This window comes from Diabrotica undecimpunctata, chromosome 7 (genome assembly GCF_040954645.1).
Source record: "Diabrotica undecimpunctata isolate CICGRU chromosome 7, icDiaUnde3, whole genome shotgun sequence".
Classification (NCBI taxonomy): Eukaryota; Metazoa; Arthropoda; class Insecta; order Coleoptera; family Chrysomelidae; genus Diabrotica; species Diabrotica undecimpunctata.
Window position 1 is genome coordinate 59369095 of NC_092809.1, and position 23143 is coordinate 59392237.

The following is a 23143-nucleotide window of genomic DNA, read 5'->3' on the forward strand; positions in this document are numbered from 1 at the left end:
AAGCCTTGGAGGCCATTTGCTGATGTGCTATTTCATACATAACCCTATACGATGGATTTTATGATTTAACATTCAATTCAAATATTGCATACATTTTGGTACATCCAAGCTTCTTTCAATGTAACAAACAGTAAACAATATACCCTTTTGCAATTAGCTATTATGAAATAATATTTACTCTTATATTTTTGTCAATATTTTGATATTACTTTTTATGTTGCGTTGCAATAATTACCAGATGTTAAGAAATATTATTAAATATATTAAAAAAGTTTATTATTTAGTATTACTCTTATCCTCTCCCTAGGAATACAGTCTGTCACACTGCTCGTCTCTGTCTGTGTATTAAAATAACGTCTTCCCAATTAAGAGTGGAATAAGACTAAAAAATGATTAAACATGCGGAATTCAACAAAATCCTTCACTTACCATCAGTACCACTACTTATTGCTTCAGACTGTGGTTGTTCTGAACTTTCTTCTTCCGCGTTATCTTGTTCCCTCTCACTTTGATTTGGCACTTCACTGGAATCGTCTATCACCTCAACTTCATTGCCAGCCTCTTCTTCATCTTCCACATCTTGGCAATCAGCATCTTCATAATTATCCTGTTCCTGGAATAAATAATAACAAAATGGTTATGGAAATGTTCAAATTAACAACTACTATTATGATGATACATTGCGTAGTCAAACATAATGAAAAGTTTTGGGGCACATTGAATATAAGCCTCAAACTGAATGGGTTAAAGGGAATTCAATTCAGAAAAAATCGAATATTATGAAAAAGAAGTAAAGAATTAAAATGTTAGGTAAAATAAATTGGTGAATTGGGTGAATGTACAGAGAGAGACATGAAGAACGAGTCAAATTGTAACATATTTTCATAAGTTAAAAATAAACTGTTGTCTGAGACGGATCTGCACGGCCGTATAACTAGTCCGTACCAGAGAACTCAGAACACGTTCTATTAAACTGGATTTGGGGGAATGACCTACTTTGAACATTTAATTGTTATCAAAATTCTTGGATATTATTCAATAACTACTATAAATAAAACTAAATAAAGACTGATTATTGATATGGAGTACTAGTCTAAGGTATAGACTACAAGTCCATGCGACATTTTTAAGGGGTCATTTGACCCAGCATGAATCACATATAAAACAATACTACAAGATGCAATAACAACTTAAGAAAATTTTTGGCCAAACATTTGATTTATGTGATTCATGTTGTCAAATATCAAAAGGGGTCAAACGACCCCTTAAAAATTTTCGATGGGCTTGTAGTCCAGTATATTTTATAGAATTGAATAAAGAACAATATTCAATTTAAGGAGGTATGTTTACGCCGCAGTTAAAATAAGTGGCATTCAAATAAACTACCGTCTAAAAATTCTTTGAGTAGATGGCAGCATGTACATCACATTCTAATATTTTAATTTTCCCAAAATGTAATTCTCTGAACAGCGACATTGTTACCAGCGATACCAAGTACTGGAATATACTATCGGTACAGTTCGCTCTCAATCGGCAGTATTCTTCAATGTACGTTGATATTAGAATCTATTGTATTTAGACAGCATTCAGACGACAATTCTTAATTCTTTACCTGCTCAAAAATATTTGTTTCAAACTGATAAAGAAATTTGCAATTGTTTGAAATACAAGTAAATAATGATCAAAAAAGGGATTATGAAATTTTTTAAGTGAATGAAGAATGAGATATTATTTATTTCTAGTATTTCTAGTCAGTAAGTTGTCAATTGAAAAACAGCGTTACAGCAATTTTAACATTGTGACATATCACCTTAATCAGGCAAATCTAAAATGAAATAAAACTGAAGACTTATGGCAGATCACAGTTATATAAATAAAATAATGGTCTTACCATTCCCTCCATATCATATCCCTCAGTATCAGGATCATCTTGCTCATCGTCAGCACCTTCGCCTTCATCAGCACCACCTTCTTCATCACTTTCAACTACTATCACATTATCATCATCATGATCCCTTTGACTGCTCGTAGGAACTTGATATTCGACATCCAAACCACTATCACTTACGGTTCCAGCTTGCTGTAAATTAAGTTGCAAATAAAGCAAGGTCTAAATTTACCTTTATTTTACTCACCTGGATCCTCGTCCTCTTAGTTTGTTGTTGTGCCTTAGTTTGCTCATCGGATTGACTACTATCCATATCAGCTTCTCGCTGTCTTTTATGCCCAGCCTGTGTTGTTGTAACAGTGTTCGAGCTGCTACTGCTTGTACCTTGTTCCTGAGTTGGACCACTGCTAGGCGGTTCAACTCTCGGTAATACAAGAGCAACGGCTTGAGTCTGTGGAGCTGCCTGGACCTGCATACTACTCTCGTCGTCTTCTGTATCTTGAGACGATTGGGTGGGAGGTACAGCGACTTGGCGAGGACCCAACATTGCAGGACTAGCTGAGCTAGTTGCAGGAACATATTCAGTGTGGGAACTAGTAGGGCTGCTAGAAAGGGCTTCTATTGAACTGGATCCTGTAGTGTGCACCTGGAATTATTTCACTCGTGACATGTAGATAAGGTATTGTACAAAAAATTATAATAACTATGTAGAAAAACAAAATGTTCAAACACGTTTATTAAAATTTTTTTTCTTTTTATTAGTTTTCTTTCCTAACCAAATAGCAGTTGATATATAATAATAATAAGAAACTTTTTCCAGTAATTTCTATTTGTTTATCAGTTAAGTGCTTCTATTAAAATATCTAAAATTAAAATGCTAAGCTGTGATTTCCATTGAAAAATTACGTTATATACGTTCTTGATTTAAAAATCTATTATAAGAGATAAAATTGCACGTGGTTTTAGTAAAAATGATGTTTTTACAAAATATCATTTTTGTTTTCAACCTGCAAAAATGAAGCAGCAAGAGCTTGGTGGTTTATAAGTTTATTGACTGAAGCAGTACATTAATCTGCACACAAATGTCACATTTTCTTGATAGTTTATATAAATGTGTATTTGTATACCTGTTGTTGTGGTGGTACCATAACTGCGCTGGGACTCTGACTAGTTGGTAACACAACACCAGTGCGTAGTTGTGCAGACATCGGTCTAATACTTGCTAAAGGAGGTTCACCACCACTTCTCCATGGTTGTATAGGAACAGATTGTGTTTGAGTATTTGTAGAGTGGCCTAAAAAGAATATTAACTGGTTTGTTAAACAAAATATGAACTGAAGACAAAGATCAAGGATAAAATTATTTTCGGGATACAACTGTTCTACAGTGGGAAACATGATGTTTTCTAGAATATTCAGATAAGTCTGCCCAACAAACCTGCCATCAATACGCCATACCATTCCCATTCGTCTAGATGAAATTCATCCCCATACATTGGCGCTAAAATGACCAGCTGCTCGATATCTATCAACATATCGAGGATTAAATCTATTATTATCTGGTTTATACACCCCAATTTTGCCCTTTTTAGAAGATTGAAAAATTTTCTCATCTGCAAATATTACCCTGTCCCAAAAATCTTGATTTTTTAGCTTGATTTAGTTCGGTACCTAAGACGCGAAGCTTTAATTCTGCGCCAAGTTGTTGTCTTTACGTACGATCTTCATGAGCGGTAGATATTTTTGGTCTTCCAGAACCTTGCTTTCTTTCGGGAGTTTCTTGTTCTCTCCATCTTTTATTAATATTAAAAACAGTTGTTCTGCTTACGTTAAAATGGTTCGCTACGGCAGATGGTGGCCAATCATCTTATAATTTCGTTACAATTCTTGCTTTTGGTTCTTTGCTAGGCATGTGTGTAGACAGTATGTAAATAATAAGTATTTATCCTTTAAAATACACTGCCCAATTTTCTACAAAATACGTTTTAAGAGTCGAAACAGTTTTTTTAGGAACCAGCTGTACAATCCAATTAACCTGTCGCTGCTCTATGCAAAATTTACAGCAAATCCTACTCGGAAACAAAAAAATATAATCGTATAGAAAAACAATTCTTTAAAAAAATCTATTTATTTTTCTTAAGCCGAAGTTGTAAATAATTTTTTATTTCCAAATGCCATTAAAAATGTTTATGGCCAGATGTTTGGTGTTTTTATTATAAATTTGGTTACTTATACCATAAATGAGGACAATGTTTGATGGATATTATAAAGCCTGATTGTTTTTCTATGACATATTTATATTTCAGGGTGCCAAGCCACACCGAAGTGCAAGAATGCTGAATATCGCATTATCATCAATCGCATTAAAAAAGACGAGTATCAAATGGACGAAGACCACCACTTGGATTAAATGAAACCGTAAATAATACGTATGAACGTGTTCTTCAGAAATTAATTAATAGTTATGTACCAGATTGCTCTTAAAAAATTAACACGACAAAACATCAGCAAACTTGTAGATCGTTCATCATCTTCATCTTCAACATCATTGCTGGATGCTGTACCTACACAAAACACAAAATCTTGTTTAAATACTGATGTCGCTCCGCTAAGTAATGATTTTCATTCACTCACATTCAGAAATATCAGAGAATACAGAAATTCAACAAAAGGCTAGCTCTGATACTGAGAACCTTGGAAAGTTTGCCAGCCAATAAAGATCTTTTATTGATCTGGGCAAACAGGAATCCGAAAGCAAAAGCCACTTTCGAAAAAGGTTTCGAGAAGGGAAGTTGAAAAATGTGCAGGAAAAAATAAAGCAGTACAACCAAACTCTTTGGTGATTTTTAAAAACTATTGGGTGTGGCAAACTCACAAAGGCAAAGAGATTGGACCTTATCCTGTATGGTGAAAACCCCAATTAAATGAAAAAAGACTGTGTCTAAGCGAAGATTAAAAACTATTGAATATTCCATATAACAATGAAGAAGTTAAAATTTGCCAACAATTTTTAATTAAAACGCTTAATGTTTCCCAAATGACGATACGATATACAAAAAATGCCCTAAGCAATAACATGGCTAAACAAGACTGAAAGGGAAAAAGAAGATCCAAAAATAAATTTATTTCTAGTCAAGTCTTTTTGGTAAAGGAATACATTAAACAACTACCGCCTGTTCCTTCGCATTACTGTAGGAACAAAAGCAATAAATTGTATCTTCCAGCCGAGTATGAGAATGTTACAAACATATCGGTTATACAAAAAATATCTCTTTGGCTGTGAAAAACTAACTGAAATTTAATCACTCGAAGACTAAGAAAAGAAGACAGAATCTTACAATCGATATATTAAAGATAAAGAAAGGTGTCTTAAAATATTTTTGAAAGACTCAAAATCTTTCAAAAGAAGTTTTGGTGCTGTGTCCGCTTTGATCTGGAGAAAGTACTGAATACTCATCAGGAAGAAAGTGTCAATTTATTTTATTGTAGAAAGTATGCATTATATAGTTAAACATTTTATGAGAGCGGTTCGGCAAACGTTTATTGTTACTTGTGGGGTGAATCAGATGCAAAAAGAGGCTGCAACGAAATTTGTACAATAGTATACATGTATTAAAAAAAAGATATTGAAGCCACAATATCGGAACAAAGCAATGCTGGGTATGCTATCCTACTTCATCGAAAGTAGTGAATTTATAAAAAATATAAAAATACCATTTCTGTTACCAGGACACACAATGATGCTTGTGGGCTCCGTGCACAGTAGCATTGGTCTTTTCAGCCGTCGCAAAACTGTGTGGTCTCCAAAATAATGGCCAACTATGCTACTCAGTGATTGGTTTTTTCAAATTTTTAAAATAGAAAGATTTCGCTGAAACATTAATACCAAACAAATTCAAAATCAACATTAGTAAACTTGGCATAGCCCTGTTTAATAAAGATAACCCACAAAGCTTAATTTTAAAGTAAGGTAAAGTGGGATAAATGCGATAATGGGGCAAATGTCATGATGACTTACAGATTTAGCACAAATTAAAATAAACTGCTGCCATCTACATTACAATGGTTAAAGGTTGCGTACAAATCGACCCACCATTAGAAAGAATGTCCCACCCAATTAGTCAGTTGGTCTGTAAGCAACGTATTGTAACATAACCCAACATTCACAGTAGAAGTGATTTTACTAATTTTTAAGTATAATTAAGATTTCACAAGTCAAAGTTCGATTTAGTAACTTTTTCTTTATAACTATAATGGGTGTATGTATTTACCCCGTTGTTTTAGATTCATCATGGTGCGTACATGTATAAAAAAAATGAGTGCATCTGATGTCAAATACAAGAAAGAAGACTTGTTTGACTTGAAGAAAAAATTTAGCAATATTGGAAGTAAATGCAGGACGAAACACTATAGATGACGCTTACAAACAATTCAATATACCATATGTAACACTTTACAGTCGAATTCGAGGAACCCAGGGAGCAAACAAGCTAACAAAGGACGCCCAATAAATATTCCAATTGCAGAAATATTAAAATTGGCCAATGGTTTAGATTCTGGAAAAGTGGGAATTCGGTTTGTCCAGGAAAGAGGTGTTTTAGTTGGAAAATTTGTAACTGAAAATAAAATTAAAACAAATTTTAAAGACGGTATACCTAGAGAGGATTTGTTCCTTAACTTTAAGAAGCGTCATAATATGAGTCCCACAAAATATAGAATGCATATTTTGACCTGCTGGAAAAAACTATGACCGAGCTTCAGCTTCTTAATAAGTCATATAGAGTATGGAACTTAGATGAAAGTAGCCTAAGTATAGATCCGAGAAAATCTAAAGTAGATGGTGCAGTCAACAAAGTTTCTTCGAGAACAGTAAGTTTCCCAGGTAAAGAAAACACAACTATTCTTTTAATGTGCAACGCAGTTGACGGAAAGCCCCACCATTAATAATATTTAAAGGCAAGCATTTGTGGGAGCAGTGGCTTGCACCTCCCAATGCAGATTTTCCGGGTACTGTTTATGCTACCAGTGATATTTTTACAAACTACTTACGGAAAACTTTGATTCCAGCACTTGGTCTAGAACGTCCCGTTGTAATCATTTATGATAGTCATTCAACCTACTTAAGCCAATACTTAAAGCAGCGATCGAGAACAACATAACTATATTAAACCCACCACCACCCACCAGTCATCTTTTGCAACCATGAGATCTGTCTATTTTTCGGTCATTTAAACTAAAACAGTTTCTCTGCTAAACCTGGAAAGCTATTTCAACAGAAGTTATAGAGGGTGGATTCCAAAAAGGTGGAATTTTCTGAATTAACAAAAATGTTTATACCACGGGAATTCGATAGCAGATAACACTGCAGTGGCTTCTACATCAAAAGAAGGAAGAGTTACAAAGGAACATAGTGTTAATGTATCATTTGAGAACTTGTTATTGTCAGTAGTTCGCCAAGCACCTAAGCCGGAGACAACAAAAAAGTCCCGAGTATGTCCTGGTTCTGAAATATTAACCTCAGAAGAGGCAGTAAGTCGACGAAAACAGTAAAAAATCAACACCACCAAAACTAGCTAAAAGAAATTAAAAAAAGATCAACTTCGTCAATCAGAACAGATTTGCAACCTGCATCTCCACCTTATATGGATTCCGACAATTCTGAAGAGTTTTGGCATGAGTTTAAAGATGCTAATAACATTACAGATGTTGACCAAACTGAAACTCCTAATTCTTGGGTACTACTCAGATATTGCATCAAAAAACTAATGAAGCATTTTTTTGGAATGGTTACAGAGTCATGCGATGATGGTTGGACATTAAAGTTCACACGAATTGCAAAAAATGCGTTTTCATGGCCAGTAATGGAGAACATGGACACTGTAGACCAAAGTGATATCGTCTGGTTTTGCCAGAACCAACTGTCAATAGACGTGGTTCTTTTATATTCTCAGTTTATTTTAAAGGTTACAATTTATATCTTGAATATGTTAGTTACAATTTATCTTCTTAATTGATTTTTTGATTTCAATAGTTGTTGTATTTAAGTACCAATAAAGTATGTTTTTTTAGATAATTATTTTTTTTTGGATATTGGTTTTCTTAACAATCAATCTTTATACTTTAAATTCTATACTTTTGCCCCGTAATGTTTTGAATAACGTATTTATAGGTTGATATATAGAATTATTACATTCGCCCCATACTTCGAGATAAATATGATATACTGACATCATTTAAAAAAAAATGCGTAACAAAGATAAGATCAATGGAGGCAATGCATATTTGAAGTATTGCACATTTTTTGTTTTATCATTGTTCCATTAAAAATGCAAGTTTTACCATATGAAAGCGAACTATTCAAAAATTTTATAACATTTACCCCACTTCACATCATGGATTCTTCGATAATAGTGAACTGAAAACTATCAATTTGCATGAAACTTTAAGAACAAGCCGTAATCGTAATAATAACAATACCGTTTCCCAAACAGCTCTACAATAGTCGACTCAAAATTTCGTCAGCTAAGTCATCACCATCATCAATTTGCCTATACTTGTCCACTGCTGAACGTAGGCCTCCCGTAAAATTTTCCACCTATTTAGCCTAATCCATGACCTAGTCAGCTAAGTACTTAGATATAAAAAACTCGTGTGATAAGGGTGTTATTCCAGTCGAGTTTTAAGATGACTTCCTTTTATTACCCGACAGTGGTGGTATTACAGACTGCTTGATGGAAACAGATAACGAGGGTACAAGTTAAGCTGATTTTTGATTAAGAATTTTTTAACAAATGTATAATTTTAATAATTGCAATGTATATGATCAATAGAAAAAAGTGCAGAGTGCAAAGCTAAAGAACACTGGATAACCAAATGACACTTTTTGACGATAATAGATCTTGTTCTCCACCATTCACGGATGATCGTATAACTGAAAAAGGTCCAAAATTAACAAAAAAAAAAGAAGTTATTTAAGCAGTAAAAGCCCAGAAGAGCCGAAAAGCCACCGGTCCAGACAATATCAATGTCGAAATACTTTAATTAATTGCAGACAACGAAAGTAAAAGCCTCGACTTAATAACAGCACTATTCAATAAGATATATGACACAGGTAAAATACCATCAGACTGGCTAAAATTAACATTCGTACCATTACCAAAAAATCCAATGCATCACACTGCGATGACTATCGAATATTAAGATTGATGTCTCATGTCCTAAAAACTTTTCTTAAAATCATTTACACACGAATTTACAAGAAGTGTGAGTTTCAGATAAGTGACACTGAATTCGGATTTCGAAATGGATTGGGAACATGAGAAACTCTGTTTGCTTTAAATGTGTTAACACAACAATGCGGAGACATGAATGTAGATGTATATGCATGTTTTATTGATTATCGAAAAGCATTTGACTGTGTTAACCATCAACAGATGATCGAGATTCTGAGAACAACTGGAATTGACGAACAAGACTTGCGAATTATCTCAGAACTATATTGGCATCAAAAGGCAACAATTGAAATAGAGCACACACCTTTTCGAAGATATACGAATCCGACGAGAAGTGCGATAAGGTTGCGTCTTATCACCACAAGCAACGCATAAGAACTACAAAATATAATAAATGGGGTAGTTTGTCATAGCAAAATGGTCGGTTTACATCTAAATGTACCAAAAACAAAAAAATCTATTATTTTGAAAGATACCAACAAACAAATTTGCACGACCTAAGTCTAGAGTTCAGAATTCGAATGATCAGATGTTACATTTTCTCTGTTTTGCTGTATGGCTGTGAAAGTTGGACAATGGGCTTTGAAACAGAAAAAAAATAGATTCCTTTGAAATGTATATATACAGACGGATGCTGAGAATTCCATGGATACAAAAAGTTGGCAATGGTGAGGTACTACGGTGCATGAGTAAACAAAAAAAATTACTAAGAATAATCAAAGAGAGAAAAATATAATACTTGGGCTATGTGTTGAGAGGTGAAAAATATGAATTACTCCAAATCATATTGGAAGATAAGGCCTGAGGAGATGGTTTGACCGCTCATTTACAGAAATCTTTCTTGCACCAGTTTCCAAAGCTACAATTGCCATTTGGATCGCCAACCTTCGAAAGGAGACGGCGCAATAAGAAGAAGAATGTTTATCATTTATTCTCACCAAATAAAACACAATTAAAATAAATCTTAGGCAACGTGAATGCTTTAAATTTAAATACAGGAATCATTGTAACTGTCTCGACAAAAAGCGTAAGTGACACTTCAGCAAAAAACTTGAAAAACAAAACATCGTAAGTACCAGTACTATTACAAAAATAATAAAACATACAATATAATTACTTTTCTCATTTGTAAAGTACACTACCAAATAGAATATAAAATATTTTACTTTTAATACTGATTGGTACGAATATTAATTTAAAAAAACCTGTAAAGTTCCACTTTTGCTGGTTACGATATTTTTCCTGAACAGACCCGATATATGTGTTGAACATTACGTTATGTGTCGGTGTAATGACGTAATCGACGATTTTTTAAATACAAACCTAATCGCGTTCGCAACGATGTATTATTTTAATATTTATTTCTACAGGGTTAACCAAAATTGTCAATGTTTCTGAAATAATTAATTTATTCCATACTTTTGCATCATACTTAACCAGAGACGGCGTGGGCCATAGCCTCGTGGTCCGAGGGACCTCGCGCCATGGAGATTTATGTATTACTTAAACCTAATGGGTACTAACGAGTAAATAACCAAACAAAAATTGTAACAAGCCTACTAATATCCAGAGCGCGCCCACACTCTCGCGCTTTCAAAATTTCCAGACACGAGCCGACTCCGACCGATAGCCGACGGAACAACATGCCTCTCCACAAACAAAAGTGGTAACAACAAGTCATGAACGAGTCGAAAAAATTGCTTGCGACTCTGTCGCTCGCGAAAAATCCTCGCTGAAATGCACGTCACCGCTGGGCCCTAAGAGAGACAGGGATGCTGGGAGAAAATGGGAATTCGGATCAGTAAAACGAAAAAGAAAAGCTGAAAGAGCAATATCAAACCCGGCGTTAAGTACAGGTATGAAGTTTCTTAATCCAACTGCATCTGCTAGTACAGAACCATCTGAATCGATAGCGTCGACTTCTAAAAAACATTCAGTCACGATTGAGATTCCTACGAATTTGGGAAGTACTGATGGAGAACCACTAAATACTGATACCGAACGACAGTCTGAAATTGATACAAAATTAATATCTAAGGAATCAGATTCCGACGATAAAATTCCTGTGTTTACCGAGAGCAATATTCTAGATCGCGAAAAAAAAATTAAAATTTGTTGTCCGCCAACTAGCAGCGATGCGAGTGACGAAATTATACAAGTGTTTGATAATTTTAGTCCAGGTATGTGGTCGATGCCCATATTAGATGTTTAGCGTCATGATATAGTTCAGAACGGCTCCTCACAACAATTAAATATTGGTGATGAAGATTATCTCAAAGACGACGACCGTAGGCATTAATTTTCATTTCTCTAGAATATTGAATAATGGTGAAATTCAACATCGTCGCTGGTTAGTTCATTCTAATTCTCAAAATGAAGTATTCTGTTTTCCATGCAGACTTTTTGGCAATTCACAAACTCAGATGGTACAGGGAGGATGCTGTGACTGGAAACATTTAAGTAGTATTTTACAAAGACATGAGAATACCAAAGAACATATCGCTCCTTAAATACAAAAGTCACACATTCCAAAAAATATCAAAACTGATTTTTTTGCATAAAATGCATCTTAACCGATGAAACTTTAATATTTCGCTCAACCAGCCGTCGTTTTATTATCAAAAGCACCCGTAAACCCACATACGTTAGTTTTGTTTTGTACCGTTTCTGTAACTGAGTTCCGTGCAAAACTACCACATCCTCAGTTGCCATCAGACATTCGGCACGAGTGCACGCATTTTTTATGAAAAACTAACATATTCCAAAAAACTGCTAAAAGACGGGTGAAATTATATATTCAAAAGTGCCACATTCAAAAATACATTTGTATTGCAGATCACATACACGTAAGTATCTTATCATTTTTATGTGCAATAGTACAATATTTTAAAATAGGTTAGTTTTTCGTTTATAAATTTGATATTCTCTCTTATTTTTGTATGCAATACTACCATATTTTGAATTATGTTAGTTTTGCAAAAAATAATTAGAATTATTTTCTTATTTCTTTATTCTAAAGTTACATATTTCGAAATATGGTATCTTTGTATTTGAAAGTGATATCTAAATAGATTTTATTTTATATATTAAAAAGCAATTTTTAGTTTTACTGTTGTTTTATCGGAAAGTTTTTGGAGTAATCTTATGGGTTAAACAAAATAATTTAGAAATCTTAAAACCAATTAAATTTTACTTACCCATATAGATACATTATAACGCCTATTTACGAGAAAGTAAATTGTTTGATACAGGTAGGTACTTATAATTAATTTTTATTTTCAGAATGGCAAGAAGAGCGCAACGTATTTTGGACATGATACCACCAATAAATGGCCCTCGAGATGAACACCAATCTTCTTCAACAATACGACCTAGTGAACTGGATTCAATTGACATTCAGACTGACAATATTATTTATCATGAATATGATGCTAATGGCATTAGCTCTCTACCGGACAGTCAGTTATCTTTAGATATTCTGAACTCCGTTGAAAATAACGAAGATATTCAAGCAACGCCTCCAAATCACAGGATATTCAATAAACCATCTTTAGTCATTAAAGAAACAGACTCAGACAGGGATTCTTCCTCTGGTGAATCTTCTAGCTCTTCGAGCAGTTCCAGTTCTAGTTCTTCAAGTAGCTCCAGTTCTACAAATAACCTAAAAGATTTCTCATCCGATGATAGTGTCAAAGATCATACGTATGAAGATCCATTTTCTGAAAACCGCAAAGCCCAGTCAGATTCCGATGAAGAACAACAACCACAAGCACAGTTACCTGGCATTCAAGACTTTCCGCAATCAGCCGTGGATAACCAGAAGTTACTTAATATTAATTCACCATCACCCGGAGTTGACGATCAGCCACCTAGCGTTGACGAGCACCCATCTAACATGAGCAGTCTCCTAGTGTTGATGATGAATCGCGCAGTAGGTGTCGTAAAAGAAAAGCAGAACCTCTTTTATGGAAACGAAACCAGAGCAAGCTATTGAAAAACAAAGGTATGTCCTATACTTCTATGTCCAAGTCTAAGAAAGTTTATGATGCCAAAAAATGGGTCCTCTATGTTTCGATAAATGTAAATTAAAATGTTCTACAGAGTTTACGTTTGAAGAAAGAAAACACATCTTTGAAAGGTTCTGGGAGTGCGGTGATCTGGAAATCCAACGACAGTTTATTCACGATCACATGACCAAGGTAGAACCAAAATATAGATACGTTCGTGAAGGTAGCAGTCGCAAAAATTACAATCACTCATTTTATCTGACTCGGAATAATAAAAAAACTCGAGTATGTAAAGTATTCTTCATGAATACCCTTGCAATCTCAGACACTATGATCAGAACCGTTGTCAAAAAACAGTCCGAAATAGTCAAAGCACACATCAATTCAATACCCCGCATAGAAAGTCATTACTGTAGGTCGCGATCGACTCGGGAGTATATTGAGGGCGGGTTAACAGTCGCGGCACTACATCGATATTACGTAGACAAATGTGAATCTGAAGGTAGACCACACGTTTCATATCAAGTATACTACAACATATTTATACATGATTTTAACTTATCTTTCTGGCAGCCCAAGAAGGATCAATGCGAAGATTGCATGGCTTACCAAAACGCTGAAGATAAATCGTTAATACAAGAAACTTACGACGAGCACCTGAAGCAAAAGACTCTCGCTAGAGCTGAAAAAGATAGAGATAAAGAGCTTGTGAGTAATACCTTCGTAGTGGCTGTGTACGACCTCCAAGCGGTGATGCCTTGTCCACGGGGTGATGTGTCGAGCTTCTATTATACGCCTAAATTAAATCTACTTAATTTCACAGTAACCGAGCTCGGTACAAAGAACACAACTTGTTTTGTATGGCACGAGAGAGAAGGAGCCCGAGGTATTAATGAAATTGGCTCCTGTGTTCTAATGTATCTTAGAAAATTGAATGACAATGTCACGGAACCTTGTGATGTCACTTTCTATAGCGATAATTGCTGTGGCCAACAAAAGAACAAATTCATGCTGGCAATGTAGCAATACGCAACTCAAGAATTGCCAAACATCAAGAGTATTACTCATAAGTTCCTAATAAAAGGGCACACCCAAAACGAAGGAGACTCTGTTCATTCTGTCATCCAACGTAACATTACGAGAGCATTGAAATCATCTCCAATTTATGTTCCAGACCAGTATATCACTCTGATTAAAACAGCAAAGAAAACTGGAAAGCCTTATACTGTTGAAGAACTGACACATGAGAATTTTTTTGACCTCAAACCTCTGTGTACAGGAAACTACAATATAGATGATGATGGCAATAAATTCAAATGGACAGATATAAAGATTCTGAAGGCGGATAAAGTAAGCAATGGCATATTTTTTTTAAAAGTTCCTACGAAGAGGAAGAGTTCAGGTCGGTATCTACGTTGAGAACACGCCGCACGAAGTCAACGGCAGTGCCTGATAATAAACTCCAATAATTTACTCTAAACCAACTTTACACTGAAAAGCTTACAGTTCCTGAAGCAAAGAAGCAAGGCATTCTAAAGCTAATCCAAAAAAACGTAGTGCCAAGATTTCATGAATCTTTTTATGATAATCTCTAAATTAGTGCACAAGTTACTGTTGTTAACTGATTTTTAATGTTTTCGTTAAGTTTTTTTTTATCCTTTACGAGCATTACGCTCAATGTAGTTTTAAGGAAACGTTTTATAAAAATATTTTTGTAAGAACCACGTTTATGTGCTTCATACGGTTGTGATTAGTGTAGATCATGGAAATGATTATTTTGAAGGTGTCTTTCTCCTTAGTGCCTTATTTTATAAGACTATAACTGCTAATAATACTATTTTAAGATAAAGTTACCTCTGTTTCTCTTAAAGGTTTTTGCTTAAAAGGTTAAGTTTTGTTTTTAACGTAAATTTATTCCTCTAATCTACTACTATAGGTAATATTAAAGACTTAATTGATGATCTCATGATAAAATTAACAATTATTTGTTTTCCCTTAGCAAGTTTAGTATGTAGTAAGTTAGTATGTGCCTTTTTTTTAATAAATTGACATTTTGTAAGGTTGACAACCGAAAATAAAACTCAAATTTTCCTAATTATGGTGGTTTAATTTTTTAAATTTTAATGTTCTCGACGACAAAGTCTATATACAAAACTGCTTTATTGATATAGGCTATTTAATTACGCATCTTTTGATACCAAAAAATCTACCTAATACACATAGTTTATACAAAAATCATAAAGTAATCCAAATTATTTTTGTAAATGCCTCTCCTGTACAATTTGCTTATTTTGACTTGTGGTGCTTTTGTATTTAAGGAGCGATATGGTATTTATGTTCCAATGGATAACATTAGAGACAGGCATAAAACACGAAAAAACAATAGACAAAGAAAGCGAAAGGCTAATTTGCGAATCTCAAAAACATTGGTACAATTTGTTTGAGGGATTAATCGATATTATTAACTTCCTAGCCTCTCATAATCTCGCATTCAGAGGTCACAGAGAAGCTATAAAGACAGAAAATGACTTTAGGAATAGTAGGAACTTCATTGATTTATTTAAATTGATATCAAAATTTGATTATACTTTATGAGAACTTATTAGACGTTACCGACAAACAACTTACGCATCATTACTTAAGTCACGATATACAAAATGAATTGACCACACTGATGTCAAAAACGGTAACTGGTGAAGTGATTCGCAAATTAAAAGAAGCAAAATATTATTCGTTTTTGCTTGACTGCACTAGAGACTGTAGTAAAGTAGAACAAATGTCTGTGATCTTAAAATTTTGTAATACATCAACGGGCACAATTAAGAGACGAACACTTTATTGAATTTCTTGCTGTAAGTGAGACGACAGGAGAGTATTTAAGTAATGCCATACTGGGGGAATTAGAAAAGAATGGCTTATATATTCAAAACTGCCGTGGCCAAGGATACGGCAATGGCAAAAATAAGGTAGCCATTAAATAGTGGAGTCAAAATTAGAATATTAAATATAAATCCTAGGGCATTTTTCACATCTTGCGGTTGTCATAGCTGGAATACAAATGTTGATCCCTAATGTAACTAAATTTATAACAGACGTGAAACACTTGCTTCAATACATTACAGATAATAACTTAAAAGAAATATACCCAAACATTTACATCGTCATTAGAATATTATTAACAATACTAATTAGTACAGCCTCCGCTGAAAGGAGCTTCTCAAAATTAAAACTCATTAAGAATTATTTAAAGAGTATGAGTAGTTTTGTCTGTCGAGGCTGATATAGCATCCAAGCTAGATTACGAGCACGTAATTAAACAATTCAGCAGTGTAAAAAGTAGACAATTTCTGTTCCTGTAATATTTGAAATTAAATTTTTAGGCTAGTTGTAAGTTTGACTAGATTTTGCATGAATAAAAGGTTAATAATGAAATGACACATGTCATGAAAAAACTATCTTTATGCGCGAGCAGGGAGCCTCGTAAAATGTATTTTGTCCACATAAAATTATGATCTTGCGCCGCCACTGTACTTAACCAAGTACATAATTTTGGTTAACCCTGTAGAAATAAATATTCGAATAAGACATCGTTGCAAAGGTAATTAGGAGTCCTTTCATGAGGTGTACCGTGACCTCGGTTTGTATTTAAAAAAATCATGGATTACGTCATTATGCCAACACTGATGGCGTAATGTCCAGGACATAATAATATATAGCAATTTATAGACATCCAAAAATTAAAATTGACGTGTTTTAGCATTTTGTTAAAAGTCATCTGTTTTTGAAGTAATGAATTTATTCCATACTTTTGCATCATACTTTAGTGTATCAGGAAAAATATCAGGCGCCATCTAGTGCCCTTATGAGAAAAGGAACAGGAAATTTTATGGTACGAGTAGTAGGTTTACTTTTATATAATCCAGAGTGCACCAGTTATTGACTGAATGAAAAGATTTTGAATTAACCACCGAAAATTCCTGTTGATATGTGAATATTCCTGGGACACACTATATATAAATATACAGATATACCTAAAAAATACAGATATATTTTCCAGCAAATATCTGTCATTTGTTTTGTAGTAGGTGGCATATTATGTCCCAGGGACACGAATACAATTAAAAATATAAGCTTGAGATGACAGAAAATATTTTAGGAGTTTCTATATAGTTCATGGACACACAGTGGAGGTGTCTCTAAACACACAAATTATAATAAAACGATTGCTTACCTGCCATCGGTTTAATATCAGCAGTTGGCCGTTCAGTGGAAGACTTTTCAGCGGTGCTTGAACTAGTGCTAGGTTTTGATCCTTGTTGAAGGCCCAGTTGCCTTTGTAATTGCGATATCCTTTGATTAAGACTTTCTACTTCTGTTGTATGCTTATCTTGTTCCTGTTGTTTTTCTTCAAGAATATCGTCTCTCTCTCTTTCCAGCGAAGCTATTTTCTCGAGCAATTCATCAATCTTAGCAGAGTCGTCGCTTGATTTTTCAGCCCCGTCTGATCTTCCCGGTCTATTAATTTCTTCCTTTAAAGTGTTATTCTGGTCTGTTAAACTCACGATCCTTTCCTTGGCATTCTTAAACAGCGTCTTAAATCTTTCTTCCTTTTCTTGACTGGTTTGCTTTAGATTCTCAATTTCCTTTCGGTAATTCTCTATCTGTTCAGTAGTAGAAGAAACTTCTTGATTTAACTGGTCAATGGTTTCTTTATGGCTTCTTTCTAATTCAGTTACCTTTTCTTCTAATTCTGAACGTTGGCTTTCCAAGAGTTCTTGCTTTTCAATACTACTAACTTGTTCAGATTGGTGCTGTTCATTTTGCTGTTTCAGTGATTCTATTTCTTTAAGTTGCGATTCACAGTAAATCTTATACTTTTTAGCTATCTTTCTAACTTGGGACATATTATTCCTTAGTTCGTTAATAGTAGTATCTTTAGCGGCCGTTTCCTCAGTAAGCCCACGATTTTCTTCCTTGAACTTTATTATTTCCGCACTTTGTTGATCTACGGTATTAGTGAGTTGTGTAACTTGTGCCTGTAGGTTAGATACTTCATCCCGTAATCTAATGAAAATATTGTATCATTATAATCTGTGTAATGTTAAAATATTTACATTTTATAACCTTATATAGCAATATAAACAAATTATTTAAAACACAGATTAAGAAGCGTAAGAAAGGAAAAAGGATCGTGGCAAAAAAAGGGAAAAGGAGAATCGAAGGGACAAAAAATTTGGAGAAAGATGACAGAAAGAGACGGGAGATGAAAGGGAAAATCGTAAAACTTGTGATATCAATTCTTCAAATATCTCTAGGAACAACCAAAAAATTATAAAATAAACTTTTATATTGACGTTTTAATGTTTTATTGTTAAAATTAAGTTGATATTGAAGCTTTATTATTTTTTATTTTTTCAAGTTAAAATACCTAGAAGGGGGCAAAAGAGAGAAGCGATAGAAGAGAAATTATGAGAGTGAAATGGTAGAGTGAAAGTAAAGTAAATTATATAGAAAGAGAAGACGAAGAAAAATACGATAGAGGAAATACCTAGAAAGGGAGCAAAAGAGAAAGTAGTAATAGAGGAAGTATGCAAATGAAATGGTACAGTGTAAAGTAGAGAAAAATAGACAGAAAAAGAAGACAGAAAGAATAGCATAGAGAAGAGAAGAGAAAATACATAGAAAGGGAGCAAAAGAAACAAGAGGGAAACAGAGGTAATAGAGAGTAAAAAGAATGGAAAGTAGAGAAAAATAGATAAAAAGAGAGAATAAAAATATATAAAAGCGAAGACATGAAGAAAAATATAAAGAAAATAGGAGAAAATACCTAAAAATGAAGCAAAAGAGAGAAGCGAGGAATAGAGAAAAATAATAAGAGGACAGGAAGACTGAAATAGAAAAGAGAGGAGGGGAGAGAAAAACAACGCAAAAATCCGGATTACATTGCTGTATACTAATCTGCAATAATATTGATAAAAAAAGATTACCTGGTTATTTCTTCTTGCTGCTGACTACTCTGGTTCTTCAATGTAGTTAGTTTTTCCTCGAGATTACTCTTCTCTTGCTTCAATGTATTAACATCATCCACTAACTTGGTAATATTGGCTCTTTCAATTGTCAACTGTTTGGCTAACGTCTCCCGTTCCGTCTGCAACTTCTTCCAATCTTCGGGACTTGTTCTGTTGGTCTTCTCAATAAGCATATTAGCTCTCTGTCTCCATCTGGTACATTCGGCACGCAATGAGATATTTTCACTTTGTAATTGGTCAGCCTTTGTTGTGAGCTCTCTGTTCTTTTCTTGCAATGGTTCAACTTCAGTTTCGAATGTTTCTGCTTTGCTTCGGAGGTCTGCTAATTGGGTAGCTAGAGTATCTCTTTCCTGTCGTAGAGCTCTATTGCTGTCAGTGATCGCATTGAGAGTTTCTAGCTTACGAAGAACTTCTGCATGTTTAGCAGCGGATACAACAGAGATCTCTGTTTTCTGCCTCTCCGTTTCAACAGACTCTTTAGCCTCATCAAGTTGCTTTTTAATCATTTCAAATTGTGTCTTCAATCTGGAATGTTCAGCTTCAACAATGTCGGCCCTACTTACAGCGATATCTTTCTCTTGTCTTAGATATTTAATAATCTTCAAAAGTTGTTCACATGATTTAGTTTCATCTTCTGTGAATGATTTCGAGAAGGAGGACTCTCCAATAGATGTATTTTGGCTTTGGTTGTCACTGACTTGGGCTTGCAGGAGTACAAGCTGTGTATTGAGCGCTTGTATTTGATCATGTAAAAGACTGTTCTGAGAATCCATATCTTTAAATCGTTCATTAAGTTCCTGCTTTTCATTTTGGAACAACTGTTCTTGTTTTTCCCAATTTTCCTTAAATTGTTCTAAAGCCTCAGTAGCCTTCTGTCTCTCGCTTTGTAATTTATTAATTTCTCCTAAGGCTTTATCAAGTTCCTCTTTCATACTAGTAAGTGACTGCAGATCAACAGAGTGTAAGGTAACCTCTCGTGCATATTTATTTTCAACAGCTTTCAGTTGTTCAATCAGCTGTCTATTTTCAGATCTAGCAGTTTCTAATTGTTGTTTTGCTGTTCTTAAATCCATATTTCTAATATTAAGTTCCTCTTGAAGCTGCATGGACCTGCTCTTTCCTGCATTTGTAATATCTTGATCATCTAATTGTATAGAAATTTCTCCCTCGAGTTCAGCACATTTTTCTTCTAATTCTCGTATACGAGCTTTATGCTTATCTACTTCTTGAATCAACGATTCATTTCTGTCCATGGCATCTTTAACTTGTTTTTCCGATGCCTCTGCAATCTTGAAATATTCATCGGAAGCTTCTTTAGCGGTTTTTATTTTCTTCTTTAACGATTCGTTTTCAGCTTGTAGATCAGCTATATGCTGTTCTAATTCTCTTACTTTTCTTGTCTCAGCGCTACCATCAGGTACCATAAACATTTCACTCTTAAGTTTTTTACTCAACTCTTCATTTTGGGCTACTTTAGCCATGAGGTCTTCCCTAACTTCTGCAACTTCTTTGCGCAATTTTTCCGCTATTTCCCGTTCTTCTTCTGCTCTTTTCTCGATGGTTTTATTTTGAGCTCCTAAATGATCGGACAATTGTCTAAAATGATCTTGTTCTTCTTGTAATCTTCTACGTAGAGACGCACATTCTCTATGAGCTTCATCAAGTCTACCTTCCAATTTAAGTTTTCCTTCCGCGTCTGCGCGTTCGAGAGAAGCTTTAATAAGCTCTATATTTGTTTTCATAAGATTTTGTTGATGGAAGTTTACCTTTAGTGAATCTCTTTCCTTAAGAAGTCGTTGTTCAGCGTCCTTTAGCAAAGCATTTTCTTTTTGCAAGTTGCCCAGCATAACTTCTGCTCGTGAAAGCTTCGTTTGGCTTTGTATTGTTTCATTTTTCAAATAAGTAGCTGCTTGTTCGTGCTTAATTATCGACTCGCTATAAATTTTATTCTGCTTTTCTAATGCTCCTATTTGTTTCTTGTAAATCTCAATGTTGTTGTTGAATATTTTGAACTTTTCTTCATCGTGTTCAGCACGAGAGCTCAGTTTACAATTTAGTCTCGTCAGCTCTTTAACCTCGCCGCGCATATTATCTAATTGGTCGATCAAAATCTTTTCATTGGCTGACTTTTCTTTACGATAAGTTTCGTTTTCTTCTTTCAAATGCTCGACGTCTCGCTTTAATTTTTCCACTTTAGCTTCATATTCCTGAACCTTTTCTTCCAGATGCGTTTCAGTTTCAGTGCGTATTTTAGGTTCCCCATTTTCAGAAACATCAGACATATGAATTTCTTCTCCAGCACCTTTAACAACTTGAGTGTACAAGTTCTTATACATGTCTTTTTGATTTCTGAGGGTAACCATCATTTTTGTTTGCTTTTCACGTTCTTCAAGTAGTTCATCTTGTGACTGCATAAGTTCTTCTACTTTAAGTTTTAGTGAGGCAATCGCAGCTGGATCGAGACTCTCCACTTCTTCTTGGCGTGCCGATAATTCTCTAACCAAAGCCAGAAGTTTTAAATTGTTAGTCTGTAATTCAGTGATATCATTGAAAGTAACTAATTTCTTGCTTATAATGTCCGCTGAATTGACACTATCACTTAAATCATTATCAGTCGATGTTGAAGACGATCCGACTCTGGAGTTTTCAACCTCATTTAATAAAACAACGACTTGTCGTGATAAATCAGAGACTTCGTTTCTCAATCTTTCATTTTCCCGTGTTCGAATTCCCTCGGCTTTTTTGCACTCCGCATTTGTATCATGAAGTAATTGGATTTCACTGCATAATTGATCATTGGAATCCTTTAAAGTATCTATAGTTGTTAAACACTCTGAATAGTCTTGTTGCAACTTTCGCAATTTTGGTAAATTGCAATCCATTTCTTTGACGATTGCATCTATGTAGTTGTTTGACCTAGCACACTCTTCTTCCTTTTCGGTTAATCTGTTAGAAACGTTTACATACCGTGAATATAATTCTGAATAGGTCATACCAGGTTTCACAAGCTTCGATGAAGATATATTCGGAGAAATACCTAAAAATAAACATTTATGTAGGTATTTATGTATTAAAAGTATTAAAACCAAAAAATGAGAAGCTTACATTACCCTAATTTAGATACAATACCCGTGCAAATAATATCACTGGTAACTAGTGGATTGGGATAGCAACCATATCTAAACTGATATTGAGCTTTTAGTAAATAAGAGGTTTGCATTCCAAGAAATATTAGGATGTAGTGAAGAATGTTAGTAGAAGATCCCATTGATCACTATGTTCATAACAATCAAATTCACATTTTTATGTACATTTAAAATTAGGAATATACATTGATAATGATTGGGTTGCCAGTCAAAAAATGGCCGCAAATATTTTTAATTGAATTAATAGTAATTAATTTTTAAACAAAAATTTTATTTTGTTCATTTATTTTTTAAATAAAATATGCTGCCCTTGACGTATATGCATGTTTTTTTATATCAAATTAAAGCTAACTTTTTTTCTTAATATAATCACAAAGGTATTCTGGCATTTCAAGTATGCGCCTAGCTGTCAAAATATGCGGTGAAGTTGAGAACATGGAAGGATGCTGAAGATTTCATGTTCAGATTAACAAGAATGAAAAATAAGTTGAAAGCATAAGAACGGAAAAAGTGTGAAGAAAAATACAGCATCTTTCGGCTCATAATCCAAGGAAAAATAAAGAAAACGAGTGTGAGAAAAAGGTGAATATCTTAGCTAAGGAACTTAAGAGAATAGTATTTTTGCAGATATGAACAATTCTTTATGGAATACCACGAGTTTATGTTATCGTAATGGAAAGTTAGATAGAAACACAACTGTAGTTGAAACTGTACATCAGTTAACCTTTACAACTCTACCAAAAGCACAGTTTCTTACTACTAACGTTTTTTTTTCTACTGAAAAAAATATTTAAGGCCTTTGCACAGTATGTCAACATATTTAAATCATCTATAATAAAAGT

At 34.2% G+C, this 23143-nt stretch overlaps 1 protein-coding gene across 2 annotated transcripts in view; it reads right to left on the minus strand.

Moving 5' to 3' along the window:
* Nucleotides 1-23143, minus strand: part of Mgtor (nuclear basket protein megator) — a 49301-nt gene that overhangs the window by 9627 nt on the left and 16531 nt on the right. For both annotated transcript variants that reach the window (XM_072537376.1, XM_072537375.1), the window contains exons 5-10: nt 19114-22192; nt 17358-18190; nt 3016-3182; nt 2136-2534; nt 1892-2080; nt 430-613 (exon numbers count right to left, since the gene is read on the minus strand). In XM_072537376.1, coding sequence (XP_072393477.1) covers nt 430-613; nt 1892-2080; nt 2136-2534; nt 3016-3182; nt 17358-18190; nt 19114-22192 — 4851 coding nt within the window. The remainder of the gene's footprint in view (nt 1-429; nt 614-1891; nt 2081-2135; nt 2535-3015; nt 3183-17357; nt 18191-19113; nt 22193-23143) is intronic.